The 11,394-nt window shown below is 47.4% G+C and overlaps 1 protein-coding gene across 1 annotated transcript in view; it reads right to left on the bottom strand.

Annotated features, from left to right (window-relative positions):
* Nucleotides 1-11,394, bottom strand: part of EHD4 (EH domain containing 4) — an 83,642-nt gene that overhangs the window by 15,088 nt on the left and 57,160 nt on the right. Inside the window, exon 4 of the mRNA XM_032251204.1 lies at nt 6,845-7,257. Within this exon, the coding sequence (XP_032107095.1) occupies nt 6,845-7,257 (413 nt within the window). The remainder of the gene's footprint in view (nt 1-6,844; nt 7,258-11,394) is intronic.

The raw sequence follows: 11,394 nt of genomic DNA, 5'->3' as shown, positions 1-11,394 counted from the left end.
TATATATATATATATATATAAAAGTTCATCAAGTCACAAGGTAAATTATAGTTGTTAGCATCATGGAGTATTGAATCTGGAAGTGACCCCTGATGCTTAATTTAATTCCTGGTTCCAGGACGTCCATGTGACTCACTCAAGGTCACATGGCTAGCTGGCAGCTGTAGAGCTGGCACTAGCAACCAAGTGCCTCATTCCTGTCTTTCCAGAACTAATGACTCCCTGTGGGTATGCATTAATCATTTTATTGAAGTTGTTCAAAATCTGGAATTCAAAATGAACGGTGTCCCATAGAATGAGTTTGGAAAACTTTGATCTTAGGTTTGACTTCTGACTGTGCCTAATTCAATGAGAGGCTTTGGAAGGGTCCTTTATTCTCCCTTTCCCCACACATCAAACTCAGATACAATGATGGCACACAAAAGTCAGGACACCACGTGGGAATGCAGGTGAAGCTTTAGAGCTGCTGGTAGGATGGCACCCTGTCATTTTCCAAAGTCGTGTGGTAAACAGATGGGACAGCTTGAATGGCTAAAATCCACAGACAGCCTGCAAAGCTCACTCCTGCACTTATGTGTCAAAGGCGTCTCCAAATAAATGCCAGACCGAGGGCCAGACCTGGCAGTTGTCCCTGGGGAAGGAGGTGGAAACACTCAGGTCTTTTAACATTTATATGGAGAGAAAACTAATTGGGAAGGGGAGGAGTAGGAAAGAGAAGAGGGGGATGAGACCTAGTGCTGGAAGATGAGGTTCAGGCCCCCTGACCACTGCCTACCCACTGAGCAATTAATTTGGGGCCAGGCGTGGGATCTCCGCCTCAGCGTGCTCATCCACAAATCAGAAATGACAACAACATTCATCTCACAGAGTTAATGGAATAAAAGAGATCATGGATTTGAATGCCTGCTCTCACTAGAAAGAGGAGCACATGTTACTTGTTATCAACTAATGGCCAAAGACCTACACGTGGAGGTGCAGTAATGACAGGGAGGGTTTCCGGCTGGTTAGTCCTTACCAAAGAATTCATAGACTCTGTATATTTAAATAGTAATATAATGAATTTGGGTTCCAAGTGTTTAATTCACAAGTGAATGACATTGACCCCTGGGGGCTTTTGAACATTCATATCTTGTTCAAGTCATCCTTTGCCTTGTGTAAGGTTGCAGAAGCCCCAAGGCATCTAATGGGGATGACCGGGGGAAATCAAAGGGATCAAAATGACAAAATGACAATTTTTCTCTAGGCTAATAACTCAATGAGCAGAAAGGAATGTCCTCCCCTTTATATGTATATGAATGTATATGTAGTTCACACACCCTGAAACAGATCTCATTAACTGTGTCCAGTGTCAGTCTCTCTCTCTCTCTCTCTCTCTCTCTGTCTCTGTCTCTGTCTCCAAGACTAAAGATGTTGCCCATATCACTGTACTCAGGAGAGATATGGGCCACATCCACTCTGCGCTCAGAGGGTAACTTCAGCGAGTGCTGGATGCCAGAAGTGACCAGTGCTGGAATGAAAAGCTTCATGGAATGTAAGGATCAGGCAGTATTTTGGGGCAGGCGGGCTGGGAAGGCATGGTGACACTCTGTGTGCCATGCTCTTTTGCAACCTGAACATGACCTGCTGGAGACCTGTGGCTTTGGAAGCCCAGCTCTGGAAACCTGCATAGAGTATTTAAAACCAGGGTATCAGCACGTTTATAAAGTGGGTTCGTGAAAAACTCAGTTATTATTAATCCCTAGACCCAAAAGATGAACCTGTGGGGTAACAAGAGTGAGACTAGGGGAGGCAGAGAAAGGCGGCTGGCGGATTCCCACTTGAGTGACAGTTTGTTATTCTGTTCAGATCAAAACAGGCACCAATGGCAGGTGTAATTCTGAGCAGCCTTAAAGGGGACCGGAGGGGGCCGCACAGCCATCTGAGGTCAACCTTCAAAGAGACAGGCTTCCATTTATGGGCTCAAGCACTGACACGCACACATGCACAGTAGCTCAGAGCTGCTGACCGAGTTATTTTTAGAGCCCCGCTGGGGACTAGGCACTACCATGATCTTCATTATCCATTATATCATGATTCCCACACACGTTAGCCTAGATCCATTTGGTGCACAAAAAATACCTCATTTCTCTATTGAAGGAATTTTTTTTTTTTTTTGAGACTTGCTTTGTCGCCCGGCTGGAGTGCAGTGGCGCAACCGCAGCTCACTGCAACCTCTGCCTCCCAGGTTCAAACCATTCTCCTGCTTCAGCCTCCTTAGTAGCTGGGATCACAGGCACCTGCCATCATACCCAGCTAATTTTTGTATTTTTAGTAGAGATGGGGTTTCACCATGTTAGCCAGGCTGGTCTCAAACTCCTGACCTTAGGTGATCCACCCACCTCGGCCTTCCAAAGTGCTGAGATTACAGGCATAAGCCACTGTGCGGGGCCTAGAGAAGGAATCTGATGGTGCAAACAGACAGGAAAGCCAGGCTCTGCACATCACATGTGACTAAGAAGAGAATACATTTAAAAGAATCAGCTAAATTCCACAGAACTACAGTGAACCTCGAAAATCACTGACCTCTCCTCTTCTCAGTTTTACTTGTTTCTTCCTCAAATGTTGCCTCATTTTTTGTTGAGCAAAGACCTCCAAATGGGTGACGGCCTTTTCTACTCTTGGGCAATATGTTTAGAAAGGGTGGGGTCTGAAATGAACTTGCCTTACTTTTGTTCATTTATCCCAGGAGTAGTATTGTTTGGGATTTCTGTGAGTCTTATTTCTTTAATTTGGCTATTTTAGTTATAGCTGAATAAAAGCAAATGACATTTTCCAAATCCTTTTTTGGGCTTTCCCAAAATAGCTTCCTTTAAAAATCTTGAAATGAACCCTGATTGGCATCTCAGCATGTGAGCTGTCTTCCAAGAAGGGTATCTACTGAGATGGTCAGAAGTGATGTTTGATAATAACCAAAAATCCACTCTAAAGGTTCCCTGTTCCTTAAATAGCGAGTTGTGAAAAAAAGATGTAAACAGAAAATGCAGGGAAAGAAGCTTGAGGAGCTCATTGGGAAGAGGATCTACTTTTCATATTACTAAAATGCCATCATTATGACACCTTGAGTTTGATTAAAATGATGACGCACTTCTTTATCCGGATGGGCCATGAGTCCTGCTTAATTGTGGTGTTCTATAAATAAACACACGGCACAACCCAACTCAGACTTGACACCTCTTAGCTGACATCTGAAAACTTGCCCTTTGCATGTTTTCAAAGTGTCAGCTTGAGAAACCTAAACTTTGTAGGGCTTCTGTGGATGGAGACGTTTACAGAGTTAACAGAATAACAGGTCAGTGCGGAAAACAAGGACATGAGGAGGTGCTGCAGCTGCCGCTCACTTCCGGTTTCAGGTGACCGCTTTCTGGATCGAGGAGTCACACCGACCGAGGTTTGAACGTATACTTAGCGGCTTACAGGCTGTGAAGCCTTGGGGACATAACGTCGCCGTTCTGAGCTTCGGCTTCCTGAGGTGGGAAATGAGGACAAAAGTGCCGAACTGTGTAGTTATCAACAGGATCAGACAGAATAGCAGACGGAATGCAGACTACAGAGCTTTGGAACACTGCTGGGGTGAGAAAAGGAAAACTGGGTCAAGAGAAAGGTTAATACACCAAAAGAAAAGCACTTTTGGGAAATAGTCCAGAAACAAAAACTCAGGTAAGGCTCTGTCCGTTTAAGCACAAACGAGTCGGCGGCGGAAGATGATACGGCAGGTGGCGTGAAGTCAGTGCCACAAGTGAGCGGCCGAGTCCAGCTTCTCCTCCGGCGGAGCCCGACTCCCATCCCCACCCCCAGCACAGCACTGCCCACGAGCAACTGGCACCAAGAAGCTCTGGCTGCAAATATCCGCACTTCAAACGTTTTCCTTTGTGAAAAGGAACAAGCCAGACACTATTCTTAGGAAGAAAAAAACCCACAAGCCTTTTTCCTATAAGTAAGCTCAGCAAGTTTGACTGTCCCCCACTCCCCGCATCCACACAAGGGTTTGCATTATTCCCAGCGTTAGAATACAGAGCAGTGTTCTCTGCCTCTCCACACCCAGGCCAGGCTGGCCGGTTCAGAGGGCGAAACGCTCAGGGATGGCAGGGAAGCTCTATGGGTTAAGGCGCTTGGCATTTCCAGGGAGCTTTCTGCTCCTTATTTATTTATATGACTTACAGCAGCTTATATGAATTTGGGTTCCAAGAGTTTAATTCACAAGTGAATGACACTGACCCCTGGGGGTTTCTGAACATCTGTATCTTGTTTAAGTCATCCTTTGCCTTGTTTAAGGTTGCAGAAGCCCCAAGGCATCTAATGGGGATGTCCAGGGGAAATCAAATGGACCAGTCAGTGGGTCCTCAGCAATAACTGGTAAATGAAGAATGTCCTGAGCACTTAAAAATAGTTAAAAAAAAAATCTTCAAATCTGCAAAGGCTATGATAAGAGTTACCAACTTTGGTTATAAAATAATGTGAGGTGTCACATACCCTAAAGGTGAAGTTCAGTTGTACCTGCCGGAGAAAGGGAATACCATAAAACAAGGGATCGCCATCCTTCCTGCTACCAAGCATTAGGCCCAGGACAAGGGCGAGGGAGAAGTCATTTCAGGAGAGCTGCACATCAGTGGATTTACAAACTAGTTTGCACAACTGCCTTGCAGAATTGGGAGAAAATTGGCTTGTGGTTCTGGAAAGGAAGCCACCTGCACCAGGAAGAATGGATAAAGAAGGGTGACTCACACAAGCACCACGCCACTGAGCGGTAGCTGAACCAGAGACAGGAATGCGTGTTCATGCACTGGGACACAGGTGACAGAGAGGGACACAAGACATCGAGGTCCTGTGTGAGGGGTAGCAGCGAGGGAGGTGTTTATTTTCACCCAGGCGAGAGGCTGCCCTGTGAGCATACTGGTATGAGGACAGGCTGCTAATGAGCAGCAAGAAGGAGGAAGGCTTGGCCTCGTCTCAGCTGTCACCCTCAGGGAAGGCCTCCCTGCCTCTGGAATCGTGGCAGCGTCCACACCATGACTGGTACATAGCTCCCCATTCTGCAACAGGGCGTTTGGAGCCTCCCTCCTCTACCAGGTGAGACTTCTGGCCTTGGCCCAGGGGTGCTGAGCACCTGGTGACTGAATGGGGCAAAGTGGTGGTGACCAGAAGGCTGACCTGCTGGGCCCCAGGGCCCAACCACTCACTGAGAAGTAAGAGGAATGTGGGAGGGGACATGGGTTCCTTGCTGCTGGAAGACAAAGGGAAGGTGAGCTGACATCATTTCCTGACCAAGTACTAGTGGATCTGGAGATTCAGGCCTGCGGATCGGTGTCAGCTGAGGTGATAGGGTCCAAAGCGGAAGGCTGGCCTGAGGGCTAGGAGGCTTGATTTCTCGTCCTAGCTTTGTCACTATTGGATTAGGTGACCCTGGAGAAGTCACTTACTTGCCTTGTCCTTGTAAGATTAGGCAGCCAGCACAGGTCTTTAGATTCCATCTTGGCTGATCATCAGAATCACCTAGAGAACTCTCCACACACACACACACATGCGCGCGTGTGCTTACACACATGTATATGCACACATGGCTACGTGTACATGTGCACCCCTATAGCCGAGGCTCTGGGGCAGGGCCTGGGATGTATGTTGCTTCTGTTGATCAGCCAGGTTTGAACTTCACCGGGACTAGATAAAACTCTAAAGGCACTTCCAGCATTAGAGGACAATGATTTTATGAAACATGCACGTATTTTTTGGAGAGCCATTTTTTTTTTCACTGTATTTTCTCTTGGAGGAGTGATATGCTTTTCTCTCTTTGGAGACATGAATTGACTCTGCCACTTGAGGGATGTCAGCAGGTCACCTGTCATTGCCCCATTGGGTATACACTGCTGGGGCTGCTGAAAGGCTCGGCTATGAGGCAAGGGAGCCTGGAGCCCAGGCATGCAGCCTTATACCCTACATCCCAGAATGAGGATGGGGTGTGACTCCACACCAGCACACTCCAAGGGTTAGGCTGAGCCAGTCTCCCCTGGATCCAGGTAGTAACACTGGCCTTTGGTGCAAGGGGAATAGCAGTGGCCTCTCAGCATCCCGAGGCCACAGAGGTGGTCTCGCCAATGCCACCTCTCTCAGGTTTGGCTGGTTATATTCCTATCGTCCTGACATCCTAACAGCTACCATGTAGCGGGTACAGTGACTGATCCCTCCCTGCGCACCAGGCACTATGCCAAGTGCTCTGTCACACTGACAAACTGTCACCCCAAGTCCTCATAAGCACCTTGTGAAATGCTCTTATTAGCTCCAAGGTACAGATTGGAGAATAGGGTTAGTCATCTGCCCAGGAGTGCAGAGCCAGGAGCTAGGGTGTCAGCAGGGACACCTGACCTTGAGGCTGTATTGTTTTTTTAATTTTTTGGGACAGAGTTTTTCTTTTGTTGCCCAGGCTGGAATGCAGTGGTGCGATCTTGGCTCAACGCAACCTCTGCCTTCTGGTTTCAAGTGATTCTCCTGCCTTCGCCTACCAAGTAGCTGGATTACACATGCCCGCCACCACTCCCAGCTAGTTTTTTATTTTTAGTAGAGACGGGGTTTCACCATATTGACCAGGCTAGTCTCGAAGTCCTGACCTCGTGATCCGCCTGCCTTGGACTCCCAAAGTGCTGGGATTACAGGTGTGATTCACCACGCCCGGCCCCTGAGGCTGTATTGCTAACCTAGGGAGTGTTCATTCTGTAAGGCTTCTGGACAAGCCTCCTCCCACACATCTTGCCTCTGGAGAGGAGAGGGCAGAGTCCCAGCCCTTGGCCTCTGTGCAGGGCATGTCCTGGCTTACCTTGGCCAGCCTCGCTCTCTTGATGAGGTCATTGAGTTTGCGCACCGCTGCCTTCTGGGGAAGGCTCTGGATGTCTCTGAAGAGGTCCTGGGCCTCAGCCTCGAAGAGCCGGCGGTTGTCCGTGTTCTGCAGGGGCTGCGCCCAGAAGGAGCCAATGTAGACGCGCAGCACCTCGGGCGTGTTGATCACCTTGCCCAGGGACCACATGAGGGCCCCGTAGACCCGCATCAGCTGCTGCGTGTCCACTTGGTCGGCCTTGTTCAGCACAACACGGATCTTGTCGTCCTGCCCCCGGAAGGCCTTGATGGCCTCTGAGAATTCGTCTGAGATGTCCAGCTTGTGAGCGTCGAAAAGAAGGATGATCCTGTCCACCCTCTCGGCAAACCACTGCAGGACCTGGCAGAAGTCATAGCCTGGATGGAGAGAAGGACACGTCAGTGTGGCCACTACTGCAGGAGACACGTTTACTGGGAGGGCTCAGGAATAGTTTCGCTCTCCAGCAGCTGCCAGGGAGAGAGCCCTGTCGTCAACCTGGAGGCAGTGGAGGTCTGGTAACTTCAAAATCACAGGCTGAGATGAATCTGGGCGGGAAAGATCTGGGGAGCCCTTCCATAGAGGAGGGAGGGAATAGAATGCGGCTCATGGTCACTTTGGGAATTGCAGACTTCCATATCTGTGATTTCATTTAGTCTTCATGAGCGTCTTGTTTCACCTAATACAGACCATTTGCTTGATGGAAAAATTGACCAACGGTTCTGTAAAAACACAGGCCACGAATCAAAAGGTCTTACTTCCGAAAAGTCTCACTTTTCTGAAAGCCCCAGTTAGAGAAAAAAGACAACCAGAGGCCACCTGGCATCCCATGGGGTGTTCAGTAAGCAAGTAAGCGTAGCAGAAGAGGCATTGCCTTTGCTTAACCCAAGTTTGTAGAGTGCTAAGGAGGTCAAAGGTTGGCCCAGCCAGCATTATGATCAATATTTATTTTTGGACTATTTATAGCTTGAGTATATTGTAAATATTTTTAAAAATTACATATCGTAGCCATTGTGTGAAATGGTCTCTTGCCAATTTCTTTTTTAAAATGGCCAAGCCCACAGCAAATTTTGTTCGGCCTACCCTGGCCACTTCCACAAATCATGCAGCTGCATAAACACTCCTCAGCCCAAGGTCAAGACTCTCAGGCCTTTCCCCAGGGAGGCAGATGCCCATGAAAAGCAAACAAGAGGAGGCCAATCCCACAAAGCTGACTTTGAATTTCAGTCTGATTAGCTGCAGGAGCAGAGTCTAAATCCGGCCCAGCTAGTGCTGAGATGTCACCTTGCTGTACCCCCATGCTAGGGGTCTCCCCTCTTCTTTCAGATTTTGAAAACTTTCAAACATACAGAAACATCCATAGAGTCATATACTGAATGCTGATGTAGCTACCACATAATTTTAACAAATGTTGACACTTTGCTTTGTTTGCTATTTCAAATACTTTTAAAAACCAAGTCTAGTTTACTTAGAGACCATACAGAGGTGAGAACTAACTAGATCTTCACTTGTCAACACAGGTAAATCTCCAGAATAGAACAAGAGTGAAAACGTATGTACAGCATGATAACATTCACGTAAAATGTTGAAATACAAAATACTCAACCATCTATGGATACAGACTAAAGCATAAATACAAAAATGTCAACATTGATTGTGAGACCCTGGCTGGCTGTGGGGGTGGAGAAGGTGTGGATCTGAGGCAGAGGAGGCAGTATCTGGGGGAATAATCTATTAGGTGAAAGTAAAGAGGGTCTGTGGACGAAGGTTTCCATGGATTTGAAGAACAGGTGTTAGAGGAGTAATAGTTGAACAAGCAAACTGAGTTCAAGTCCATTTTTCATAAAGAAAACAGAACACTTGGTAATGCTGAAGCCCGTCACCCCTCCCTGAGCCCTTCCCCCGCCTCCTCCCCAGAGGAAGCCGCTGTCCTGAGTGTGGTGTTTATACTGCCACACGTGTGGATATTTCCAGTTCATGCTTTTCATTTCTCTGTTCTGTCTCACTGCGGCACTCCCTGACTCCCTGGGGATAAGGAAGGCAAAGGCAGTTCTCGGAATGTGGGCCAGAGTTTATTTTCATTGCTGTCAGCAGCCAGTTTAGGTCAGAGGAATATCAAAGACCTACTGATGGGGTCACACATTGTAGGTAAAGATCTAGAGTCAAGAATTTCACTGAGCTCTGACCCTGAAAGGCCAGAACAAATTGCCCCCTAGGGTAACACTAAGTGCTACTGTCATTTGAGACAGACTTGTGCAGACAGCCCTAGCTCACAGGATTGGAGATCCTCAGCAGATGAATGAACTCGCTGTTCGCTGGGTGCTGGAAAGAGGCTTTGGAACCACCCATAGATGGATCTGCATGGAGACTTGCTTTTCCAATGACTGATTCACCACACTGACCTGACCACTCACGCATGTGGTCTTCCTAGGGGCCAGATGGGGTATCTGAAGGTTCAGAAACAGATCAAAGAAAATGTAGTGTCCAGGGTGCACATGGAGTGAACCTTAGTTGCTTTTGCTGGATACCCTTCCTGTTGGGTCAGGAGGTATCCTTTATGGCTGTGGAGGCTGAAGGTGTGGCAGAATCCCTTGCCCCATTGCTTAGCAAGGTGGGGCATAGGCATGTGATCTAGAGTCAGACATTCACCTGATTCCACCAGAGAGGAGTGCTGAACCTTGGGGGAAGGACGCAAAGACACAGTGAAAATAAGAATTTATTCATGGTGGTGGCGGCTTACTAACTCTTTTCTAAGCCTAGTTCTCCAACTTTCCTATTAATCCTGTGAAAAATTTCCCAGAAACTTTCTTTTCTGCTTAAATTAGTCAAAATCAGCTTCTTTGGTTTGCTATTGAAAGCGATGACTGGGCTGGGAGCTGTGGCTAACACAGCTGTAATCCCAGCATCTGGGAGGCAGAGGTGGGAGGATTGTTTGAGGCTAGGAGTTTGAAACCACCTGGCAATCTGGTGAGACCTTGTCTCTACAAAAAATAAAAACAAATTAACTGGGCATGGTGATGTATGCATGTGGGTTCAGCTACTTGGGAGGCTGAGGCAGGAAGATCACTTGAGGCCAGGAGTTTGAGGCTGCAGTGAGCCATGGACACACCACTGTACTCTAGCCTTGGCAACAGAGTAAGATCCTGTCCCCCCTACCGCCCCGAAAAAAAAAGAACCGCAACTGGTAAACAATCCTCCCCTCACCCCCATTTAAGATTTCGGAATACCTCTTATTGTCAGTTCCAAAAGAAGCCCGCTATCCATCTGAGACACAGCTGTCACTAGTGGTGCTCGTGCCAACCCAGCCGTGTAGATGCAGTATCTCTTCCTCCCAGGGCCGTGTGGGTTGGATGGTTAGCTTTGATTGCAACACTTGTGTCTAAACTTTAACTTAAATTTGAGTTCCTAACAGTTACTTTGTCTTTAAAAAAGATTCCATTTCAATGCTATGGTGAAATCAAAAGTTATTCGGAACAGAGCTGCCAGATTTAAGTTTACTCTAAGTGAGGCCAATATCCATCTCTAGAGGAACAGGTACATATCCATATTTTCTTGCGTGAAAGCGACAATGAGAGCTTAATACAGTTCGAGCAGTAAGGTAGGCAGAGCTGTGTTTGTTCTGTCCCTGAGCAGGTGTAAAAGGACTGCCTGTCACACATCAGGCAACACAACCAAAGGAGTAGAGATCACTGTGTCCGAAAGAGAGCAGGGAATGACACAAGCTGGGAGAGGGCGGTCTGCTTACCAACCCCCGCTACAAAGCTATAATTATTTTGCCGTTTTAACCATTTTAAGTGTACTACACAGTGGCAATAAATAAGTCACACTGTTGTACAACCACCACCACCATCCACCTCCAGAGCTATTTCACCTTCCCCAGCGGAAACTCTGAACACATTAAACATTAATCCTCCGTCCCCTCTCCAGCCCCTGACAACTGCCATTCTACTTTTTGTCTCTATGAATGTGGCTACCCTAGGTACTTCATAGGAGTGTCCACTGTGCCTGGCTTCTTTCACTCAGCACAGCGTCCTCCAGGTTCATCTGTGTTGCAGCACCTGTCAGAGCCTCCTACCTCCTGAGGCTGAACAGGTCTGCTCGCTTCTTGTATCGTGAAGGACTCACACACCACACACCTAGCTACCCCAAAATCCCAGCAGATCTACCTCCCAGCATGTTATTTAGTCTGTCGGCTAAAGAAAAACAATGATTCAGAAGGACCCAGAGACCAAAGCCTGTTCCTGTATTGGAATGAAATAAGGGGCTTGCTAAAATTTAGACTCCTAGGACCCTCCCCAGAACCACTGAATCAGAATCCCAGGGACTGAGCCTGGCGATCTGCACTTAGAAGCTCCCCAGATGATTGCAACGCATAATACAGTTTGAGGATCACTGTCCAGAATGAATACCAAGGTTGGGGATTGTACAGATAGGTTTGTGCCCCTGCTGGTTAGCAAAAAATAAAACAAATCAAATACATTTATAGTATCATTTCCTTTCATTCCGAAAAGTTACAA

The sequence above is a fragment of the Sapajus apella genome, unplaced genomic scaffold (genome assembly GCF_009761245.1).
Source record: "Sapajus apella isolate SASKATOON/1434 unplaced genomic scaffold, GSC_monkey_1.0 scaffold74, whole genome shotgun sequence".
NCBI classification, from domain to species: Eukaryota; Metazoa; Chordata; class Mammalia; order Primates; family Cebidae; genus Sapajus; species Sapajus apella.
This window is presented reverse-complemented; position numbering and strand designations above follow the sequence as displayed.